Here is a 25,393-nt window from a genome sequence, read left to right as displayed (position 1 = left end):
ATTATTACTATTATTACTATTATTATTAAAGTTATGGCGTTATGATATTGGCGTGTGATTAACGTTTTCGTTGTCCGTATAAGTGGAATAAAAATTTAACCCTTGCCCTTCACGAATCTGTTCGTGTTGCCCGCCAAGGTGAAGCTTCGATTTTCTTCGCCTACACAGCTCGTCTCTAGCCGGTTGTGTTGAACAGTTGTAAATATTTTACTTTTGCAACCACAATACCGAAAATGGCGTTCACGATTTCTTTCCACAAGTCTTCGGTCTTAACGGTAACTACTAAGTTATTTCACTCCAATGTCACACCCAGATACTACCAAATTCAAAGATTATATATATATATATATATCGGTATTAGATGGGCTATGCCTGTCGTCTATTGATTTTAAATCCCATATTATAAAATCAATTTCTTAAAAAACCTGTGTCACTATCATTTATATTTACAACTATGTATTTAATCCATGCAAATGGAGCTGTTATATCTCTAGCAGCATATTTTGTAAAATTATATAATTTTTTCAGAGCACTGTTAAAATACTTAAGAGATCGTTAAACACAACTCGAGTATTGGCTAATAAACAGGTAAACTATGGTTTATAATATAACTAATAAAAATTGATTTTACTGTCCGCTGTATTATTTTCTATGTGTAGATGACTGTTAGAGATGCACTGAATTCAGCAATGGATGATGAAATGGAACGCGATGAAAGGGTTTTCATTTTAGGTGAAGAAGTAGCAATGTATGATGGTGCTTATAAAGTTTCTAGGGGATTGTACAAAAAATATGGGGAAAAACGTGTGATTGATACCCCAATTACAGAAATTGGATTTGCTGGAATTGCTGTTGGAGCAGCAATGGTAATACATTTAATTTAAGTAATAATTTTTCAACTTTAAAAATCCATTATTTTATGTAGAAATTATTGTGTTTTATATTGGAAAGTTCCTTATTCATCTACTTTATTGTTTTTAGGCTGGCTTAAGACCAATCTGTGAGTTCATGACATTCAACTTTTCATTGCAAGCCATTGACCATGTTATTAATTCTGCTGCAAAAACATTTTACATGTCTGCTGGCATGGTAATAAAATTAATAATTTTGTAATAAGCAAATTACTGAATATTATTATTATTTTAATAGGGTGCAACCTCCAAGCCCGGATTAGGATAATTTTGGACCGAGGGCCAAACAATTTTAGGAGCCCATATACATAATTAAAATATTGGTGACCCACAAATAAATATATTTTAAAGACAACAAAAATTTTGATATTGTAACATTAATAATATACGTCTTCAGTACTTATATTTGTAAAACAAAACACTAACATATAAACATTAATATTCCCCATTATGATAATGTTATTGCAACACCCAATAGTGCCAATTGTCAAGTTTTATGAGTATATGACTTCTACTGATGACTGTACATCCTTTCGTACAAAAACAACGTAAATAAAATTTGAATGGCTCCAAAGGCCACTATTGTTTGTTATACATTATAGGGCTGGAGCCATGACCCCCTTCATCCGGGCTTAGTCTCACTGTTTGTTTTCTTTCTTTGACTCTTGCTCAACTAAGACGAACATATCCTAGACTAAATTGTTTTTTAAATTATCATAGTGTAAAATCATCTTCTAAAAATTGTAGAATTGATTGATCAAAACTTTCAAAATTTTACTCTATAATATTTGATTATTATTTTACATTTAGATAATTCAAAATCCATAAAAAAAATGTTGCATGTATGCATTTTGTCCATGTTGCGCGTATTTCAGAGAGAGAAAACTAATAGTGGGTTGATACCTTCTTAAGGTATTACATACTAGTTTGAATTAGTCTATTCTATTTGAAAAAATTTAATTTTAGGTAAATGTACCAATTGTGTTTAGAGGACCAAATGGAGCAGCAGCTGGTGTGGCTGCTCAACATTCTCAATGTTTCGGAGCTTGGTACAGTCAATGTCCAGGCTTAAAAGTAAATCAATTTATTAATATCAATGCCTGTTTGCCTAGATAACTATTTATTCAGTGTCTTTGAAACTGGGTATATACTAATATACATAATATTAGTTATAAATAGTTGTATAATATATCATAATTTATAATACATTTAATTTGTTACTTTAGGTTATCTCTCCGTACAGTTCTGAGGACGCTAGAGGATTGTTAAAGGCAGCAATCCGAGATCCAGATCCGGTTGTGTTTTTAGAAAATGAATTATTATATGGTAATCAATATCCAATTACAGATGAAGTATTAGACAAAGATTTTGTACTACCTATTGGAAAAGCAAAGATTGAAAGAAAGGGTAAATCTTAAATTATTATGTTTTTTTGGTAAGAATTAATATTATTTGTTTTAATTTTATTTAAAGGTGACCATATCACATTTGTGGCACACTCCAAAGGAGTTGAATTAGCTTTGGACGCAGCAAAAGAATTATCTTCAGTTGGGATTGAGACAGAAGTTATAAATTTGCGTTCATTAAGACCACTTGATATTAATACAATTATACAATCAGTGGTTCGAACAAATCATATTATATCTATAGAACAAGGATGGCCATATGCTGGTATTGGATCAGAGATAGCTGCTCAAATTATGGAGAGTAAGATATAAAACTGCTATTATCATGTTTATATTTTTTTGAATTGATTTGAACAAAATATTGTTTATTTATTTCAGGTGAGGCTTTCTATCACTTAGATGCACCAGTTATAAGAGTGACCGGTGCAGATGTTCCAATGCCATATACCAAATCATTGGAAATTGCTGCATTGCCACAAATAAACAATATAGTTGATGCTGCTAAAAAGTTATTAGGTGTTTAAATCTTAATGCAACAAATAAAATCTGATTTAATATCTAGGTGCAATTTGGCCTACTCAATTTAATTGAAAATAAAACTGTAGGACCAATAATTAAATTCCATATATGTTTTGAATTAAAATCTGTGTTAATGTTTTCTTGTTATTTTAATTTGTTACAACATAAAATAAAACAAAATTAGGTAACAGTTTTATAATTTATTATTATTTTTTAATATTGTATTTAAATCATGGTGACATTGTACCTGATTTCCACACACTACTGTGAGCATAATATTATAAAAATAAGAAATATAGTCTATAAGGTATTTAGATATCTCAAGACATTTGATATCACGCGCTTCATAGACATAATGTATGATATTTTATCTCAATTTACTAAAATCTATAAATTTATTGTAAAGCGTTATTAATAAAATAAGACATTGTTTCAAGTATCATTGTTTATTCAATATAACATGTATATTATCTTGGAATTATATTTATCATACTTGTCATATTATTTTTGACAGTCTTTAGTTTGCACTGGTTTTGATTTTATTAAATTTGTTGCTTGTAAATCACCACTAATGGCAATGTAACAAAAGGCACCTCCGTCAGCTGGCTTCGGTTGGTCAGACAAAAACTCATTAACATCAAACTGTGTGGGTACAGTTAAAGGATAATCGGCTTTTAATTTTTCCATAGCATTTCCTAAATTTTCCAGTGGTCCATCAGGTGGAGGATGTTCAAACGGTCCGGTAAGTCGCAAATCGTATAAGTAGCCCAGTAGTGCCATCATATAATCGTTCCGCACACCTTTCATTTGTGAACACGCTATATCCATGCGTACACCGCACAACTTCTGTAACCATTTCGCCACTCTGGTCTTGTCTTGTACGGTAGTCATTAGGGCAGCATAAGGTCGAGCAATATGAAGGAGATATTGAAATTCCCAATCAAGTAATGAACTGAACAATTCTTTTTTATTCTTATTAGTCTTTAGACCGTTCTTTTTGACATTTGCATCTTCAGCCAACTGGTCCTTATCTTCTTGAGACATGTTTGTTGTATCTATAACTACCTCAGGGTCGTCGCCATCTTCTTCTTCTTCTTCTTCTGGACATTTGTCGTGTATGCTACAAATGGATGGGTTAATATCTTCGTCCTTTAACATTTCTTCCCACATGTTATCAGCTTCCCACGTGGCCAATGGAATAGTAGGTATTGTAAAACTTTCTGGTGACTTTAGGGGACCAATAGGGGGAATCGACTTAAAAACACCATACATTTCATCATTGAGAATAGACAAAATCATGTTGAAAAGATATCTGTTGCGCTTAACTTTAAAGAACTCTGTAGCATATTCTGCCGCATATAGTTTCCTGATCCATGGTATAACCTTCTCTTTATCTTTTTCTTTGCTCAAGTTGGGTGCAAACTTCTTTAACATTGCAGTATAATATACAAATTCGATGTTGATTGAATCATCATTTGCAACGCAGACGACTTTATCCATCTGATTTCCAAACATTGACGATTGGCGACTCATCCCAGAACGAGTACTAGATCTATCGTTGCTCTCAGAGTCTTTTTCAGACATCTTGATATATTTTTACTAAAAAATAAAAATAAATTGTATAAACTATGAGTAGTAGATTATTTAAAAGATTTTATTTTAATATTTGTAAAATAAAACAAACAAACAATCATAGCTGAATTGTATAAATACACTAGATAATTGTTTGGTTGGTTATATAAAGCCAGTATATAAAAATATATTAAGCTGTTTATAATTATAAAAAATACAAATATTTTTATTTAAAAAAAAAACACATTAATCTATTGGAAAGGAAAACATTTACCATTCAAAATCATGAATTATTGTTTTTATTATTATTTATTTTTTATGTGTTACATGACAAATAATACAATATTATTATACCTTCAGATTTATTTTGAATGTACTTGCTTAATCTCTTTGAGCAATTTGAGTTAAATGACGATCTACTTCTTGTTCACTTAAGACCCTGTGTTAAAAAAAAAATACTTATTAAAATGTGTAACTCCAGATAATTTTCAGTGATTGGGTGGAGAGTGGCTAGCCCCTTAATATTATTCGATACTTTCCTACGAAATACTTAGGTATTTTAATAAAACATTAGGAACATTTTTAGTTCCCCCTTCAAAAATATTAATAAATATATCTAATGTCTACCAATGCTTCACATGATTACGAGTAGTACCCATATGTATTGGCTCTGTCTTACTAATGTATAACATACCAAAATGTAAGCTCAGCAATGAATCAAAGGGTCAGTTTTAATATTAGAGAGAATTTACCTATTAACAAATTTAAAGGTAAGAACAGTATCTATGTTTTCATGTTGGTTTTTAACAATATTTTACATTTTTAAGTAAGTTAAGATTCATAAATTAAAATCTTATAAAATTCCAACAACAGAACACAGATAATGTTCTTATCGATCAGTTGGATAACTGGTTAATTTACTCTAATTTAAGCTAACAACATAAAATTGAAACTGCTGAATGGACATTTTGGTATGTATGTAATAAGTAAGGCGGAAACAAGGAAACAACATAATAATATGTTTACTATGATATTGAAAATTGGATTACCTAAAAATATATATTTTATTCAAACAGAAGTAGCATACGCATGTGTGCCGTGTGGTAACCATCTAATTAATACATAACTTGGGAAATAAAACGTTTAGAAGAATCTATTTTACACAGTATTTTAGTATTTTAGATCGAATTGACTTGTTATAAAATGTAAATGATAAGTTGAATCTATGCTATTAAAAATAGCCTAAAATGGATTTTTCTGTAAATTAAATTAGTTATCTTATGCGTTAGAACAACACATGAGAGTACAATAAACCCTTAAAAATTATGAAATTCATCCAAATTTCAATAAATTATAGAATAAAATTAAGGGAAATAATCAAATCTGGTTGGAATATAATATAAAATACAATTTTTTGAGATTTCTCATAGTGACTCGTATCATTTCAAAATGTTAGTAATTAGATTTTTATAAATTATAAAATTGAATTCACTTAAGATTCATTATTAGTTATTTCACAATTTTAATAGTGAAAACTGATAAAATATCACAAAGTAATCTATAATAAAAAAAGATAAACTTATTCTAATGAAATGTTGATTCCAAATGGTATTGTTATATTCTGTGGTATTGATAACCTCTGGTATCATACACACATATTTTTATAACCAGGATCAAACTTACTCAAATTGCTTGTTCTCGGTTGTTACAATACCAACTTCAATATCACTAGGTTTAAAATCATCAGCTAAAACGTTTGACAAACATGATATGGCCAACTAAAATGTATTTAAAAAAAAAATTGTCAAACAAATGTAACAAAATATACAGTTATATTGTAAATGATTAAAAATTTTAATACTTCAATAGCTTCATCTTTTGAGTATTCTTTCTTTTTTTTCAATTTTTTTTCTAATTAAGTATTAGCTTCTGTTTGTTTTGTTCCAACTGCAATAGCATGAAATGAACAATAATATCCTGCAGGATCCGTCTTGTTCACTATAGGTCCTTTTCTGTCATCAGTCCCAATTAATATTATACCTTGAAATGAAAAACATAATTCAAGTAGTATACAGTGTTTGCATACACTTAATATTTATTTTAATTTTTACTTACTGCATCCAAGTGGCCTCATTTCAGCATTTTGTGTGTATACTTGAGAAATATCAGCCATACGACTACACAATGTTTCCACAGGCATTTCAAAACCATGTTTGTATTTATATTCACATGCTTCAGCTCTAGCTCTATAAACTTGAGAATGACCATCAGCTAAAAAAATAAAAATAATTTTAATTCATGTTTGTTATTTTTTAAGATTAAAATTAATTTAAGTTAAAATATTATACACAACAATTAGAACTCTCATTTACCAGTCATTCCAGTCATAACGCATCCAATGTTTATTTATAATTCGGAACAAATGAGTTACAGTTTTAGGATCAATCAATTTATCCTGAAAAGAAGAAATGAATAAAATATTAGTAAAGAAGAAGTTTCTAGGTGTAAAAATAATGTGTTAACCTTTTACAAAATGTATTTTAAAAATACTAATGTATTTAATTATATTTATGATATTAGTTTAAATATAGTTCTAAATATCCTAACATGTATAAAAATATTAATTATATTTGTAAGTAGTTATGTACACATAATTTAGTTTAGTGCAGATCGAGGAAACTAAGATTTAAATAGTTGGAATTCATTATTTAAAAAAAAACAATTATAATTATTAACTTATATCTACATGTACCAGTTACTATATAATTAGTATTTTTTGTATTTAATGTACCTACTTACAAGTTACAGTTAAGTAGTGATTGGCAACAATTTAATTTTGTGTATCGAAATCGTTCCGATTTTTCTGATACTGTGTAACAATATCATCAATTGTACGATATCATAGTGAAAATAAACACTTTAAATATTATTTTATATTATATTATATTATTTTAAATATTATCTACTTAGTACTTATTAGTTAATACTTATTAAAATTAATAATTACTAATTCTAAAATTTGCTTTACCTAGTTAATTGAAGATAAAACTAGTTCAGGATATATAAAACAATATTGATATTGTATCGAATTATCGATATTATTGCCCATCACTACAGTTAAGGGATTCATATCATGAAGTGCAAAAAATACCTGACTTATTGAAGAAAATAGTTTTTTTTAGGACTGTGTAGAAAGGGGGTAAATATTAACTATTAAATGACTAACCTACAGAAAAGCTATTGATTTATTGATTTCATATCAACCAATATTTCTAAGTTAGTAGACGTGGTTAACAAGCTGATCACGTCCAATGCGATCACACTGCACAAGGTAAAGGACACGCTTAGATACAAGTATAAAGGGCCGACAGCGTCTACCGCTGGGGACGCCAACACCGAGGAGATTCAATCTGATACGTGTGACTCAGGCCGAAAAGGCTAAATGGATCCGGTGCATCATGGGTCTGCCACGACTCGAGAAGATCCTCAAGTCACTGGAGACGAAAAAAGCCATCAAGGCCGTCAAGTCGGTGGCAGCTGCCAGGAAAATCGTGTACATGTTGTTCGACCTGGAACCGGACAGCTCTATTACAGGCAGCGCGTGGTACTCTAATCAAGAATTTGAGTCAGAGTTCATCGAGCTACTCACCTAACACAGCTACAAGTTATTGGAAGCGAAAAAGTCAAAAGCCCTAAAGAACACTACTATACGCAACCCGTTAGTCAAGTTTAATACGTCGTACGCGACTGCCGATAGGGTACAGGAATTCATATCGAAAACTGGCATCAGCAAAGTGAGACTCACCGTAGAGGACATAATATCCATACTCGACCTATTGGTTTATGACAATTTGGCTGCGAAGCGTGTTAACTCCGAAGAAAAATGAGAGTACCGTCCCACTAAAACTTTATTGAACAGAAACGCTGTGAGTTTTTTGCCTTTCGATAGCTGTCCAGTCATAACACGATATTCCGATGCTAATCAATTAAATTGTTTAAACTGTAAGCATATGAAAATTTGGACTAGAATTTGACATGGTGTTATGTGTTATGTAACCACCTGTGTATTCAACTAAATATCTATTATTTAATATTAAAATAATGTTTTTATGATTAAACTTACATTTTCAGATTTTTATTCATTTATTTATTTATAAACGGGTAAACACCCTTTGAGTAAATATAAAACATATCACACATAGGTTGAATATATGAATTATAAGGTAAAAAATAGACATTTACTTAACAAGGGCGAGGATAATAAAACAATAGGTAACTAACAAATGATAATAAGTAATTATAATAATACGCGCTGCTGCGCTGGGTATTAGTTTAAAATTGTGGTCCTCGTGGGTACACTATACACGAAACTTAAAATCTTCAACGATGTAAGGGGCATCAACAATCGATCCGTTTAAAAGCTTATATAAAAATACAAGATCCCTTGAAGTTCTTTAAGATTTCATAAATGTATTGATTTTACAATGGATGTGTTTTTTTATTTTTAAGTTTTTAAATTGTTGTGTCTATCACCTCCGTTTGAGGCAGTAAGGGCCAGTTGTACCGTCTATGATTAAAGTTAATCAGAGTTTAACCGGCCGAATTAGCACGGTTAAATATCTGTTATCAGCTGATTAAGCTTAATCGTAGTTTAACCGTAGACGGTACAACTGGCCCTTAAACTGCTCGATTCTCTTCAACAGTATCAGCTTGTTCGATGGCAAAGTGAATCTAGCAATCTAGGTGGTGCATTCGGGAAGTCAAAGTTTATAATTCCCAATAGTTTTCAAAAGTGCCAGGAAAAACGGGAATTGCAACGCAAATCGGTTTACGAATAAATCGATTTTGGTTTTTGTTGTAACACTAAAACAAATGACCTTATATACATGACATTTTCACTGGTTGTTTATATTCGCATTTTCTGTTCACGATATAATTTTCAAAATATTTTCATGTGTTTACCGACATTTTCAATTTCCAAATTTATTAGTTTTTTTTCTATGAATGGCAATAAAATGTTACTGTCATTAAAAGCTTGAACATTTAATACAAAGCTCATATAATATATAATATATTGTTACAATGAAATTTAAGAAATATTAAAAATCTAGTCACAATTTTTTTTTAAGCATTTAAAATTTTAACTTTAAATTTTTGACATAGTTTTTCAAATTTAAAATTTAAAAATGTTTAAATGAAATATATATACTTGCCTAATATGGTACGTAAAACGTATTACCATAGGTTATAAATATTAAATAGTAGTAAAAATATAGTATAGTATTTATAATACCTACATGGTATTATACGTATTGGTGTAATATTATTAATATTCTGTGAATTTCCGTGAATATTCAATATAATAACTATTATTATAAATTATTATTTATTAGTTAAGATAGGTAATATTTAATATTTAGGATTATTATGACTTATTTTTTAAAATTTAATTCAACCCAAATTGTGGTTTAGGAATAAAATTAATTTAACGTGACAATAAAATAAATTAACTCATAAGCCATGAATTACTAAATAACATGGAAAAAAATGTAACTCATTATTTAAGTTAGTTAAAAGTAACTTAAGTTTTATCAACAATATTGATTTAATTTTTCGTAATTAAAATGAATTAATTTACCATAATAATTTATCATATATTATTTGTAATTATTTATGTGATGTGAGTTTTGATTGTATTGTTAGATATAGGTAATGTTCTCCATAATATTTAATACTGAAAAGTTTTTTATAAGCTCATAATAATATATTGATTTTGATAGTCAGTGTAAATTTTTTTTTTCACGCTCGAATCGCCGACTAAAAAAATAATGGTGTGGCACATCAATCTGTAAGATTTGTAATTTACACTTAATTAGTTTAAAAAATAACAATAAAAATAAATATTGCCAAAGTTATTGATGAACTGGTCACTAATGAAAGGAAACTTGATTTTTTATTATAATTTTTTACTTGACCTAACAAAAATAATAAATTCGATGTACTAAAAATAATGATTAAAGTTATGTCTAAACTCTAAACTTTAAATGCCTAAATTAATAAACTAATAATAAGATATAAGAATATACAATATTATGTAACTAAAATATAATACCTAATAAGTTGTTACAAATGTTACTTGTTCAAAAACATAAAACCGATTTAACAACTATTTTTTTTTAAATTTAAATCTGGCCTCATGCATTTTCGTCGTTGACATTGACTCGCCTCAATACCATGTAGTAAGTGTATAATGCTTTTACAAACTGAAAATCATTACAAAAATAGTTATAATCAGTTAGTGAAAACTTGGTAGGCACCACAGTGGCGCAAATAGGAAAAATGTTTAGGGGGGAAGCTCTTTTTTTAATTATAAAATAAATTATATTTTTTTTTTGAGGGGGCTACGCCCTAAGCTCCCCACTTATTTGCGCCACTGCTTGGTGGATACTGGATAGTGGATACCTCTCTATATCGTGATCTACATATATGGTATATTGGTATACTTTATTTAGCTAGGGAAGTTATACATATAACATCGATGTGGACTTCAAAAAAGGTATAAAAATATAAAATAAAAATAATCTTACCGAAATGAATGACTCGTAACTTAACTTGTACATATAAAATCCTGTGATAAAAGTTGGTTTAATAGATCTCAAAATCATTAACGCCAGTAATTGCCGTATCCTTTTGTCGCATCGCCACCAAGGAACGTTATACGATACCGTGCAAACACTTAATTGCTGTACATAGACATAAATAACTATAGGTATATAATTACATTACATTATGTAGATAGGTTTATAACCCGCACTTTTTGTATGATGAATTCGCCAAAAAAATTGTTGAGATATTGATGCCAAACGCTTATACAAATGAAACATATCACACTGATTGTTTCGATTACGCTGGCACTGATCTGAATACAAAACACAGGATTGAACTATTATTATATAATTATATTATACTAGCTGATCCTGTGCACTTTTTTGCCCGTGAAAAATGACAACTTTTAAAAAATTATGATTGTTCAACTGCTTTTGAGTATAACTCGCTGCTCTTGATGCAAACCCTTGTCCCGATCTGTCCGAATATAACCGATGGCAACCAATAATAAATACATTTTAATTTTTACTAATTATTTCTCCTTGGTTGCCAATAGCAACAATTACGAATATAGGTATACAATTAACACGTACAATTTTGTTTTTATTGCCGATTTCAACCCCTTAAAATAAAATTTTAGCAAAATCCTACGGTGAAATTATAATATTAATTTACCCTCGAAATTTCAAATCTATAGCTCTGATAGGTTCGGCTCCCAGGCACGTAGCCAAGACTTTATTTTTTTTATTTTTTTTTTTTTAAACAATATTAATATATAATATTAAAATATATTATAAGTAGATGTTAAGAACAAAAATCTTAAAATATAACGTAGAAAAACGTAAAATTAAGTAAAATTAAAATAATATTCAATAGCCAAATAGGTATTATAAATAGTTATTTTAGCGATTTCTAATGTTATACCTTTTAACATTCGTTTTTGTAATAGATACATATCGACATTATAATATCTTATAATATCACAGAATATATGAAAAATATTGTCTTTGATGGTGTTAAGTACCCATATAATTATATCTGATTTCATAATTTATACCATTGATTAAATACATTATGTATATTATGTATATTTAATCAATGGTTATACTCTTGAGCTGTTTTGTATGAGTATATTACTATTATATCCATTTTTAAAGACAAATAAGTAATCAATCACTATACGGAATCACAAAAGAAGTAGTTATAAAGGTCAAAATTTTAATATTAAATATTATAATATACATTTGTAACTAGGTATATAAAAGTGTCTATTATTATCGAATCTAAATAACACATTTACACGTTTATGGCTTTATTGAAATTTGCAATAAATTATGTATGAACGAGATTGGAACAAGCTTATTATCTCAAATCGATAATTGTGTACTCGTAATTCTTATAAGTTATATTATACAGTAATAATATATCCTGGTACAAAATTGCAAAAATTAATTTGAATAAATCCATTAGGTATTAAAGGAAACGTGTGGGAAGAGCATATTATGCAGATATGCTCAGTGAAACATTCTAAATTATAAACAAATAAAATGGTGCATTGGTGCGTATTTAAATTTTAGTAGGTGAGCAGAGGATTGCCGAAGTAAATTTCTAATACGAATATCGAATTATTTCTTAAAATTATCCAATATCAGCCTGTATTTACACTGTTGCAAATTCAGGCATTCTGGCATTTACCATGTATGTACGCCCCACGGTACAAGTAATGTATACTATAAGTATCATATTACGACCGGTCGGGACTATCGGTCATTACTCATTAGTGAGTAGACAATTTAATGTTCATCATTAAAATGTATAGTTTATAATAAAGGAATAAAAATACTTAATACGTTTGTGTTATTCCGAAATTCGAAAACAATTACATCAGATTTGTATTATAAATTTTAAATTTCAAATGTATTGCAAAAATCTAAATATAAGACATGTGACACTACGACAGGGGCAACATTTCATCCACAATCGAACAGTTGTGTAGAATCAGCAGTTAACATAATACACAAATGACGAATGTTCCGTATTTAAGCTTAGCCCAAGGTACCTATGGTCTGTTTAGCGAGAGAACGCACCGTGCACCGACCAAAACTGGTTCCCTCACGCAACACCCTGCCATAAGGGAACCGGTTTTGATAGCAAGGAGACGCGGGGGATGCGCAGAATCGGCGCGTTCTCTCGCTGGGCTAGCTCATTTGATTACTGAATTGTTTCATCAAAGTGTCAAATACAGATGTGAAATTTACTATGGCCTCAGGCCTGTATCTATACAATAAATACTGGTACAATGGTATACATATTACATATTACTATATATTAGTATAATAGATAGTATATTATAATAATTAATGGTGCATACCGTTGACTGAAATAATGCAAATGTCACCGAGGTTATTCCATGTAAATAGTCCATAATTATAAGTGTGCTAAACAGTTTACGTATATTTGTTATATAACTGCAAAACAAACAAACGTCAAAAATTACAATATGATTGTATAAATATTTAGGTAGTTTAAAAGTAGGTACTAAATAATAAATTAACATATTCATAAAATAGCCATATATTTACAGTTGTATGTGAAATGTCTAATAGGTACATATATTTTAATACATACTTAAGGATTAGAATGTGATGTTTTACACATTCTCGGAGTGTCGAGTAGCAGTGTATTTGTTGTTTTTCAGAATACATTGAAATCTGATTGGTACACGAAGAATTTTCGACTGTAAAAATCTTATGTTAAAAGTGTAAGATGGACAATCTATTTAAAACTAACGATGATTGATATTATTTGATAAAATTAAATGCAATATTCATTGAATAGATCTTTTAAAATCGTACCTCGACGGGTCAGCTATACAGGTTTACTCCAAAGTTATATGTTATATCCCCTGTCATCTCTTACAGACTCTTTAAATGATTATTACAATAATAAACTACAAGTACTTGTCCGAAATTCGATTTATTTATTAGAAATTAATATTTCTTGGATATTACAACAAATATTCTTCGAAAAGAAAAATATTATATATTCTTATAGTTGTGTGCATGGGGTTCAAGCCCGGATTAAGACCTTCGGAGGCAAAGGGGCCAAGATGTGGTCGTGGGCCCCAGGCCCCTACCTCCCCACTCAATGAAAACAACTCTTTAAAATTGGTAATAAAAATGTATAATAAAACAAATTTAAACTTTTTTAATTAAGTATAATAAAAACATTAAACATATTATTTTTTATTATAATACATATTATTATACCTAAAATTAAAATTAGGAATTTATATAAAAGTCTTTGTTCTAGATTTTTGTGTAGCAAATGCTTCTAATGTCTTATCAAAGCTTAAATGTCGTAGAATATATTTTTCTGTTTATTCTTTTGTCCAGTTCTGAGGAAAATGTATCAATTATTACATGATGTGTTTCAATCCGAAGTTTATTATTACCACTAAGTATAGTTAAACCCATATTGTTACCATCAGGAATTTTTTTTTATGATTTTTCTTTTCTTAAAACACCGTAACATGGTAGGCGGGTGACAAGACCCAACGCTTGTTAGTTCAAAAAAAAAATCTTGTAGGCACTATAAGAAGTACAAACTGTTAGTAAAGTGAAACATAAAGTGAAACTCAATGTAATTTTAAGCCGAGAAGACTATGGCTCCTTTACATACGCGAGCCCCGGGGACATGTCCCCCCTTACCCCCCTTAATCCGGGCTTGATGGGGTTGCCATGAGTGTTTCATCTATATATAGATGTTTTGATTTGTAATAATTTTTACCATTATGGAAAAAGTGTTTTTTTTTTTTAATACCATATATAAGTAATATAGAGAGTTGCAAAGATATAAAATATCAATTTAATTTTATAATAGTTTAAAATAATTAAAAACCACTTAAGCCATAAAATATTAAGGGGCATTAGTGCATTATAATCCAATATAAAAAACATAGGTATACCGTACTTGCTTATACTATAATTGTTTTAATTTTAAAATTTTAAACATAACACATTGTTATTTAGACACTGTACAATAAACCGCCGCGACAGAAATACATAGGTAGTTGATATTTTGTAAACATTATCAATAATATCGTATACAGGTTTATTTTTATAGCTCTTCATATTAGTTACTAAATTTTAAAAGAAGCTATAAATTTTTTCCTTTCAGTTTTAAAAATTATTTAATTACTTATATTTAAAAATAAATTAACGAAGAATGGAACGAAAAAAATCGTTAACGTTCCTCTAAAAAGTGAACGAAATTCCAGTACGTTCCTAAACATGAAAAAGGAACTACGTTCCCGATAAGTTCCTAAAAATGGAACGAAATCAAAGGAACGGATTCCTTTGAACGCGTTCCTTCCAAGCACTGAGTTAGAACTTACTTTTTGTTACATATTTTCGTTCTTCGATTTCGTATGCGGTAAAAAAAATTGATCTAACATATTTTTTTAACGATTATTATTATAAGACAAATGGTAATTTAATAAAAATCTTTATTATCTGAATAATAATATATTACATAATTTCCTAAATATAAAATAATTGACTGACTATAGAATCTGCGAATCCTTATGAATGTCTCTATTTTCTACCGAATCGAACTGATTGTTATTGGGCATCTGTGAATAACTATTTTGTTTTTGAAGCCGCTGTCGATACAATAAATATAATATTCTTATAATCGGCAGTCCCTTAAGTCAACCATAACCACAGATAATATTATAAAAATATCTGTGGACTGTGTTCATAACATTGATAGCTTTAAATAGTTGTATCCATAGCCGTGATTATAATTGTAAATATATGAATTATTGTTTGATATTGATATTATAGTTATTAGTCGATTATCATTAAAACAATTTGATAATTTTCCATCGTTGAAAATAAAGGTAAAAATCACCACTGGTGACGTATTGGAAGGCAAATAAAGACTTTCAGGTTCTCTGTCAGATTTTGTAGTATAGGCACATCAAATGAAAGTGTTCATCAATGGTTGGAAAAATTATCATAAAGTTAATATTTTTCAATATTTTTAAGCCAATGAAACTTTTTATGACTTTTCCAGTTTCCCAGTTATTAATTTCTCTTGTGTAAGTGAGCTTTCTAATTAAGTTTGGTTAAATTAAAAAGCCACGTAAAACAAGCGAGGTGAATAAACCGGGAAGTCCCGAAGATGAATTTAAGAATCTACATCTTTTCGACAGATATAATTTGAATAAGAATTTTTAAAAGGTAATACTTTATTTTAAAATGTAGGTAGGTCACATTTCTTTAATAGCATCAAGTTTTTTTAAAACAAATGTGATGAATGATGATCTTAGGTATATGATTCTTATTTTTAATGTGCCTTTTCAGGGCCGTATTTACACTTTTTGCGTATTTTGAATACAATTTTCATTAGACACTATATTATTGAAATGTTCAACTTTTTATTTTTTTACCGATTTATGTTGATGACATATCTATTTATAAATTATAAGTAATGAAATTTAGAAAATATTATATAAGGTTGGTTACCTACTCAGGAGTTTTTCTTACATCGATTCAACAATTTTGAGAATATAATTTGATCTTTGGTAATATAGTTTAAATGTTTAATACTATTTATAGATACTTACATTGTGCCAAAATGATTTCGTTATTATTCAGAGATGTATTTAGTAATTCAATTTGACCGCCTACAGCATAAATAGCGCCAAACAAATACGTATCAATTCCCAAGTATACCGTTACGATGAACACTAATGCAATAGACTGGCAGACAAAAACCACTAAAAACATCCAATTTTCGTTCAACTCGAATGGTATCCAACAGGTTAACGGGTAGCTTCTTGGATCATTGTAGTATTGAAAATATGATCGATCACTAAAATACGCACAGTATAGGTAATTATTAGAATCGTTGTGAACAAAAATTGCGTCGAACGCATATATATTATAATATACAACCCGGGGTACCACCAGTTGTAGGTACATGTAAATATGTAATATGTATAATTATATAATATATTATATTTTTCTCTATTAACAGGAGCAGGTTCATAGCCCATAGGTATAATTATTACATTTATAACATTAGGTGTAGAGATATAATGATAATGAAATTTTTATTCACTTTACCCCTTTGGATAGGTCAACAAGGGACTGACGATGATGAAAGAAACCGCGACCATACCGCTGAACAGATACCAAGAGCTGATCTTTCGCGTTTGCTTTAAATAGTTGCCCGTAAAAGCGTCGGCCGAGCGGCCGAACGCCGCAGATCCTTGAGTTTGTATTTGCGTCAGTGCTGTTTTGAGCTGGGAAAATTCACCGCTAAACATCGCCATATTAAACCATTTGTAAAGGCCCGTGAAGAACATGGTCCAAATGTCTATAGTCCTTGCCAACAGTGTTAGGTCGGTAGCGATGAACATCTGGACCGTCATCAGAAACGTGATCAAGGCCAAGAAAATAAAAAAGATCACCCGGTAAAAGTTGAAAGCCCGCTGTGTCCATTTCGTCCATTTCATCGAAGGAAACACACCGATAGCCTGTAGTACATTGTACTCAAACGATAGATAATCACTACTCTGCATTTATCTGAATGAGTATTTTATTGTATTATTGTCGTATAACCGAACAAACGACGTTATAGTTCAGTTTATGAGGATCGCAATACTACGATGACCATCATCGTAGTCTGCGACATAAATATATATTTTATAACATATTAACGATTAACCATATATTACGGGCATTCTCTTAGTATTATAGGTATTACCTGTTTATCATGAACTTTTGCCCGAAATATTGTTTCTTCGATTTTCTATGCATTGGTTTAATACTATAATAGTAGCTTTCTACTATATCCATCTTTATTTTTTATTAGACGTAATAATATGACAATTCCAAACAAATTATTGTTTTAGAAATCTAAACTATACATTTGCATATATAATAGCATAATCATTATAGACCATCTGGCATCTATTGACTATTATCAAATACTATATGGTAATGTTTATGTATATACTAATATAATATAGGTAGGTATTATAATATGTAGGTATATTGGGCGCATAAACCTAACCTTTATATACATAAATAATGAATATTTATTATTTTTTTTTTCATTATACAATTTATAATCGGTTACAATTTAGAACAATAAGTAAAAAAGATGGATGATTTAATGGTCCCAAAAATTACGGATTTAAGAAGCCATCCATTGAGGGCACTTAGTAAATAAATATATAGAAATAGAATATTATACTTAGGCGCGTAGCTGACATGAATCAATAATATGTAACTCTGTTATTGTGGATTAATGGTGTTTGAGAGGTCAACTGACTCTCAATTAATATTTAATATTTCCTGATGGCCTGATGAAATTGTCCAATTTTTGGGCCAATTAAATATTGTATATAAGTAGGTAAACTTAAACCACTATATTTTTTTTATTTTTTTTACTTATTTTGATTCTAATATTAAAAATTTTCTTGATAGATACTATTGATTAAAGTTCTTTTAAAAACGCGCTAAATTATTTTAAGTTTTTTATAAAGATTCCCATCTTTAAACTTTTTATTATAAATTAAAAGTGGGAATGTAGATTAACCGTTCTGCTGAATGCTTTACAGTAGTAGTCGAGTGTACCTCGCATTGAGTAAGCTATACTGCTAGTTGCTACTGTGATGCAATTATGTTAAATTTGAATAATTCAACGGTAGATCATTGCATATTACATAAATAACAATTTTGACCGAAAACAGATCGTTTTATTGCTATATAAAATCAATAAAATATAAAGGCTTTATAAACTATAAAGTATATTCAATTGAATTATTATTTTCGAAAACATTGCATTTGTAAATGTCATTCTGTGTATAACATATCACAATATACGTGAAAGTTTCAAATTCCCGCACGAACAATATTTTTGAAATAACTAAAATCGTTATTTTTAGTTTAATTATCTATAATTTTTTCCAAATTTAAATTTTTAATGTCTATAAAAATATCCTAGATTTGTTGGTTCCAATAAAAAATACTTAGGAACCTTTTATTCAATTATCGAGCCTTAGCTATATGAGAATTGAACATTTTATTCATTTTTAACAACAAAATAGTTTAACATTTTCATAATTTTCACAATTTGAACTTCAAATAGTAATTTTAAAAATCGTATATATATTATCTGTATCTTTAATATTTTAAAATAGATATAATAAGAACTTATGAGAAAATTTGGTATTGAATTTTCAAGCATTTTGACCGAGAAAACAAATTTTATCAATATACCTCTAGAAAACCCTTATAGAAAAAATTTCAAAAAATTTCAAAACTATAGATAGCTCTAAATGAGTAAAAATATTTTGAAAATTAAACCATATTTTATAGAAAATGATAATATTTAAACATTTTTAAAAACATTATTGGAGTATCGATGGTTATTCGTTTTTAAATTATGTACAACAAAATGAGAAAATCGTTGGATATTTATTTATTTATTCGTATGACTTTACAATGAGCGGTAGCACTAAAATATTTTCTTATTGGATATACCAACAGGTTAAATTTAATTATTAAGTACTATTACTATTATTAGTATAAATTTATAACTAATATAAATAAACATTTTAAGATACAAAGTACCCTAACAAAGCAAAACCGATAACAAATATCACAGTAAGTATCACATTAAATAATAGAGTTAAATTTAATTAGTTTAGATGTCTACATCCAAGGCCTCTAACCAGGTTACTGTATCAGGGGTCACTTTGATGAAGTCCTCCAGATCGTCATCGTAACTTTTCAATTGGCAATCCAGAATTAAATGCTGCATTTATTGTATATATAATTGCGCCGCTGCTTATTTATTTACTTAAATGGTAACTGAGAATGATTGGCTTAGTCTTAGTGTGTACTCAATAAATTATTTACTATGTGTGAAATGCCCCTAGTCTCCAGGACACCCACCAATCACCATCCTTTAAGCTGAGGCACGTGCCTCAAATAAAGTCCTTCGTCACGCCACTGGGTTGGTATACATATATATATATATATATATATATATATATATATATATAAATAATTTAATTATTTTTTAATGTGGAATCATATAATTGATATAAATGTATATATAAAAAAAATGTGTATAGGTAAGTGTTGCTCTGCTGTATAATAGTAGCTTACACTTTACAAGTGAGTCACTGTAATGAATGGTGTTAAATTTTAATTCACCTTCTACCATTGTACCCACTTCCTACACGAAAAATGATTCTGAACGGAGACGGTTTGTCAGATAAGAATATTTTATATCATATTAATACGGTAGCCGGTAAGTTGAATTAAATAGTTTGTATATAATAATATACTTTAGAAGTTTAAAACACCCACGAAAAATATTTTTTAATTATAACACAAAACTAAAATCGTCCTTTGTTTGAATATCTATAATTTTGTCAAAACCTTAACTTCAAATAACTATAAAAAAAACTGTGTTTATACCTATATCTTTTATATTTTTTGGTTACAGTATGAACTACTTACGTGGATCCTTATTTTAAATTTTTAATCCTTAGCTTTAAAAATTGAACAATTTTTAGTTGCAAAATTTGAGAATTTTCCTAAAAACAAGCATCGTAAGTTCTGGGACTTAATTAGAAAAAACCACTCCAATTGTAGTGTTCCTAAAATCGTTACTTACAACGGAATTAATAGAAAGGACTTACATGTTATACTATCTTCTCTAAATGACAATGCGTTCCTAAATCTATTAATACAGGTCTTTCTAATTTAAACATTATGTCGTTTAATCTCTCTAATAATTGCTTCTTCTCGGTCGATGATGTTTTCTGTGGTTTATCAACTATGAAAAGCACTAGGTATATCTTTTGGTCCTGATGTGACTTTTGGGTCTGTTTCTATATAATCCAAGATCACTTGATTTTCCTTTCAACTTGTGGTAGAAATTCGCTAGACTAAACCGGTGTGAAAAATAATGCACCGGGATGTTTGGACCATATAATTTACATGGTTCATCATCCCGGTGCGGGATAATGTGGGATAATTTTAAGCTGGTTTAGTCTAGCGAATTTCTATATGGTTGAATGTTGAAATATATTTCAACCATGATTAAACTAAAACCCACACACTACGCACTTGTATGTAATATTATTACTAAAAAACTGTGATTGCCTCAATGAAAAATAATGGTCGGCCCGGGATATAAAATTAACATGACGGGGGACCGATTGTCCGCATAAGGGATTTTTATGCGGGGACGGGGACCAACTAGAAATTCGCTAAACTAGACAGGTTTAAAATTATCCCAAACCGGGATAATGAACCATGTAACCATGGAATTGTCCGTATACCAGTATTCTTATACCACAGATTATATAATCTGTACTTATGTGCTCCTTGTCTGTTCGAAGATGGTATTTTATCTATTTTATTTAGTCTGATAAGTGATAATTAATATTTATAAATTTTAAATTTTACATTAATTTTATATTTTTTAACATATATATAAAAAAATTTAATTGATATATAGTCTTTATAGTCGTCACTCGTCATACAGATCACTGAGTTTCAAAAACTGTATAAACTAAAATAACTAAATAAATATTATCAAACATCAGAATATAATATGATTTTATAGGAAAATTAGTTATTCTACAAAATTACAAACAATGTGTACTGTTTTATTTTTTTTAAACCATTTTATCATATAGACAGAAATCAGAAAATAATAAATAAACACAGATTTATTGGAAAAAAAAAATGTTGAAATTATTAAAATTGCAACCAAGATCTATTGTTCGAACAATTGCAACTCTCCAAAGTAACTTACCAGTTCAACAAAACTTAACAAAATATTTTCAAGATAAAATACGTATAAATGGCCCAATTACATTAGCAGAATATATGCGAGAATCATTAAAAACATACTATAATAGTGGAAATGTCTTTGGTTCCGATGGGGATTTTATAACATCTCCTGAAATTAGTCAACTTTATGGAGAAGTGAGCAATCAATAATATTATTCTAAATTAAAATTACATTTAATTTTGTCTTTAAGTTTTATTCTTTTAATGTTTTAGTTTAACTTTTTAAATGTATACATTTTATGCGAACAATGTTTATAGATGGTCATGCTATGGTTGTTAAGCTTGTGGGAAAAAGCAGGGTGTCCATCTCCTGTGAATTTAATAGAACTTGGACCTGGAACCGGAGTTATGATGACAGATATGTTAAGAGTAAGGTTACATTGTAGCTATAATCTATTACTTATAGACAGTAAACTAATTTTACTAAACAATGTCTAAATATCACATTTTTATAAACACATAATAATTATTTATAAAATATGAATATTATACACAATTTTTTGATACAGAAATTCTGGCTTCCTAATTGAAAGATTAAATGTTCCTGTAATTCGGCAAGATATTGATTCTCTAAAACTTTTTTTTTGTGGTTAGTATTCCTCTTACGAAAATGTTTCCCCAAGATTCAATCTGATTCTATAATACGGTCATCTATTCTAAATCCTGGCTTATTGTATTTTCCACATTATTTTATACATAAAAGTATTGACTTAAAATATCTTTGTTTAAAAATATATTTGAAATAAAATAAATAACTAATTAGGAGTAAAAATAAAAATAAATAAACAAAAGAATAATAAATATATTATAAGTAATTTAACTAAATTAATAATTTTGTACTGGTACCAGCACTAGCAAGTACCTACTAGCTACTGCCTTGTTTTGGTTGCATCATTTAGCAAGAGATAAACTACAATTTTCTATTGTAACTAGGTATCCAAAATGTCTTACTTTGAATGTTATTTTTTACAAGCATTTACTGTACATTCTTCTGTACATTTACAAACATTGATTTTTATCCTTAACTAAGATTCATACTAGATTTAAACATTTTTACACTTCCTAACAAAATTCTGAAATGATTATATGCATGAATATCATCAAAAAATTTTAAATATTTTTTATTGGCATTGACAGAATTCATAATATCATAGTTATGCTTAAGATTTTCCTTTCTGACTAGAGCCTACTATCATACTAACTCATAAGTGTTAATTTTCTAATTAAAAAAGTAGCATTTTATCTGTGTATAAAAGTTGCATTGATTGTAGCAAACTTTCTTTTTTGTTATGAAAAAGTAGCTCATTAAAATTAGAGATTTACAATTAATTAAAAATTGTATATTAAGTACCTATTAGTATTGATTATAAATAGTACTATTTCATATTGATAATCAATGCTACTAAAGTAATTTTTTTGATTTTTTTTTGTTTTTCAGTTATTAAAACAAACTCAATACAGCTCACTTGACCTTAGCATACATATGGTAGAAACAAGTAAAAAATGTAGCCTAGAACAAGCCGATAAACTAGGCTGTTCAGATTTACGGACAGATTCAGATAAATGTTATTATCAACATGGTATAACATGTGAAAAATATGGAATGAAAGAGATATTCTGGTATGAATCAATAAATGATATCCCTAGAAATACATTTAGTTTGATAGTTGCTCAAGAATTTTTTGATGCTTTACCTGTTCATAAATTCAGGGCAAGTATAAATTATTAAATATTTAAGTTTATAGCTGTGATTATTTATTTAATTTTCTATTTAGAAAATTAATGAAAAATGGCGTGAAATAGTCATAGATATTGAAAATGATGTAAGTGGAACATTTCGTTATGTCTTAAGTAAAACATCTACAACTACATCAAATTTAATATCCACAGTATGTTATTTAACTATGTATGGATAAAATATGTAAAACATTTTAATAACAAGTTATTTTTATTAGATAGATTATTATAAATGTTCAAATCTTAAAAATGTTACTGAAATTGAAGTTGGGCTGGACGCAGCTATAGTGATGCAGAAGCTAAGTGAGAGAATAATACTAGATGGTGGAATATTTCTATGTATTGACTATGGACAAGATAAGCCAATAATTGATACTTTTAGGGTAAGTTTTTAAATATTGATTTGAAAAAACATTAAACATAACAATAATAAATGTTTATATATAGGCTTTTAGTGGACACCAACAAGTTAATCCATTACATAATCCTGGAACAGTAGACTTGACAGCCGATGTTGATTTTAGTAGATTAAAAAATGTTGCTGGAATCGATATCTTGGCTTTTGGACCAATTGGCCAAAATATATTTTTAGAGAATATGATGATTAATTTGAGATACCAAGTAATTTAAGAAGATAATATTTATTGTAATAAAATTAATTTATTGTATGTTTACAGAATTTGCTGACTTTAACAAAAAATGAAAAAGAAGCAACATCACTTACATTTGGCTATAATAAATTGATGGAAATGGGTAAAAAATTTAAAATAATGGGAATGGTACCAGCAACAATGGCACCATTATTAAATGATTTTCCAGTTAGTGGATTTGGATTATATAATTCAACAAAAAAAGATAATACTATTGAATTACAATAAATTAAAAAACGTAACACATTGTATTCTTATTGAAATAGTATATTGTGTGGCAAGGGTGGGAAGTGAGCTATTTCAGTCGTAGACGAGGGCCGCATTTCGCCCAAGACTGAAATTACCTTCCCCCACGAGCCACACATACTATTTTTTGTCACGCCTCTGCAGCGTTCATTGATCGCGTCATCATGGCAAAAGTAACTCAGGCTAGGATCTATGCAACAACCAAACTATTCTACAAAAACAATATTTCATGAAAGAAACAATTTGGTTTTATTTATTTTAAGTGTCATGCATGGAGGTTATAATATGAATATAAGATGTAACCAAAAGTTTATGTCTTATGAGGACCGAGTATAGATTTTAGTATTAGATGTTTGTTCAAAGAATACCCGTGATATCTGAGCTCAGTACTCTTGGGGATTTCCATTTTACTGCCCGGTACTTTTGGGGAATTCCACTTTACCACGCGGTACTTTTGGGGATTTCCACTTTACCGCCCGGAACTTTTGGGAATTTCCACTTTACCACCTGGTACTTTTGGGGATTCCCGCTTTACCGCCTGGTACTTTTGGAGATTCCCACTTTACCACCAGCTGAACGGAAAAACATCGCTTTCCAACACTTCAACCTAATCAAAAACTAAACTTTCGGTGCAGGCGTGACAAAAAATAATTTATAATCTTTCAAACTTTGACCTATTCTGTCAATTTTTGTTGTTTTAATAAGTTACAAATAATTAAATAGCAAATGTAAGTAAAAACTAGAGATATATACATTATGTATCATCAATTAAGTGATAATTAATAATAACCTGACCTCAAAACATATAACACATATTATGTAAGTTGTTAGTGCATACCTACGCGTTTTTGTAA

At 28.9% G+C, this 25,393-nt stretch overlaps 4 protein-coding genes and 1 pseudogene across 5 annotated transcripts; 3 read left to right on the top strand and 2 right to left on the bottom strand.

The window, feature by feature from the left end:
• The first annotated feature begins 41 nt into the window (after window positions 1-41).
• Window positions 42-3,275, top strand: LOC132941028 (pyruvate dehydrogenase E1 component subunit beta, mitochondrial). The gene is made up of 8 exons (XM_061008876.1): window positions 42-275; window positions 529-588; window positions 660-866; window positions 982-1,089; window positions 1,878-1,985; window positions 2,138-2,318; window positions 2,385-2,618; window positions 2,696-3,275. Exons 1-8 carry the CDS (start codon window positions 234-236, stop codon window positions 2,839-2,841), a joined length of 1,086 nt encoding a protein of 361 aa, XP_060864859.1. The 5' UTR covers window positions 42-233; the 3' UTR covers window positions 2,842-3,275.
• LOC132941029 (uncharacterized) lies at window positions 3,264-6,868 on the bottom strand. 2 transcript variants are annotated; one of them, XM_061008877.1, is made up of 6 exons: window positions 6,781-6,868; window positions 6,524-6,679; window positions 6,270-6,448; window positions 6,092-6,186; window positions 4,763-4,847; window positions 3,264-4,435 (listed from the first exon to the last, which is right to left on the bottom strand). In XM_061008877.1, exon 6 carries the CDS (start codon window positions 4,418-4,420, stop codon window positions 3,338-3,340), a length of 1,083 nt encoding a protein of 360 aa, XP_060864860.1. In that variant the 5' UTR covers window positions 4,421-4,435; window positions 4,763-4,847; window positions 6,092-6,186; window positions 6,270-6,448; window positions 6,524-6,679; window positions 6,781-6,868; the 3' UTR covers window positions 3,264-3,337. The 2 variants fall into 2 exon arrangements, with proteins under 2 accessions (XP_060864860.1, XP_060864861.1); XM_061008878.1 differs by lacking the exons at window positions 6,092-6,186; window positions 6,270-6,448; window positions 6,524-6,679; window positions 6,781-6,868 and adding an exon at window positions 5,161-5,295.
• LOC132940641 (proteasome subunit alpha type-6-like) lies at window positions 4,790-6,796 on the bottom strand. Its single transcript, XM_061008355.1, has 5 exons — window positions 6,781-6,796; window positions 6,524-6,679; window positions 6,357-6,448; window positions 6,092-6,186; window positions 4,790-4,847 (listed from the first exon to the last, which is right to left on the bottom strand). The coding sequence occupies exons 1-5, from the start codon at window positions 6,794-6,796 to the stop codon at window positions 4,790-4,792; spliced, it is 417 nt and encodes a 138-aa protein (XP_060864338.1).
• An 8-nt stretch (window positions 6,869-6,876) lies between the features above and the next one.
• On the top strand, window positions 6,877-8,442 carry LOC132940640 (probable DNA-directed RNA polymerase III subunit RPC6; annotated as a pseudogene).
• A 13,047-nt stretch (window positions 8,443-21,489) lies between these two features.
• On the top strand, window positions 21,490-24,535 carry LOC132940471 (protein arginine methyltransferase NDUFAF7, mitochondrial). Its single transcript, XM_061008104.1, has 7 exons — window positions 21,490-22,041; window positions 22,165-22,275; window positions 23,345-23,617; window positions 23,682-23,795; window positions 23,862-24,026; window positions 24,091-24,264; window positions 24,321-24,535. Exons 1-7 carry the CDS (start codon window positions 21,799-21,801, stop codon window positions 24,519-24,521), a joined length of 1,281 nt encoding a protein of 426 aa, XP_060864087.1. The 5' UTR covers window positions 21,490-21,798; the 3' UTR covers window positions 24,522-24,535.
• Window positions 24,536-25,393: the final 858 nt, after the last annotated feature.

This window comes from Metopolophium dirhodum, chromosome 3, assembly GCF_019925205.1.
Source record: "Metopolophium dirhodum isolate CAU chromosome 3, ASM1992520v1, whole genome shotgun sequence".
Taxonomy (NCBI): Eukaryota; Metazoa; Arthropoda; class Insecta; order Hemiptera; family Aphididae; genus Metopolophium; species Metopolophium dirhodum.
Note: the sequence above shows the minus strand (reverse complement) of the source record. Positions and strands in the feature narration are given on the sequence as shown.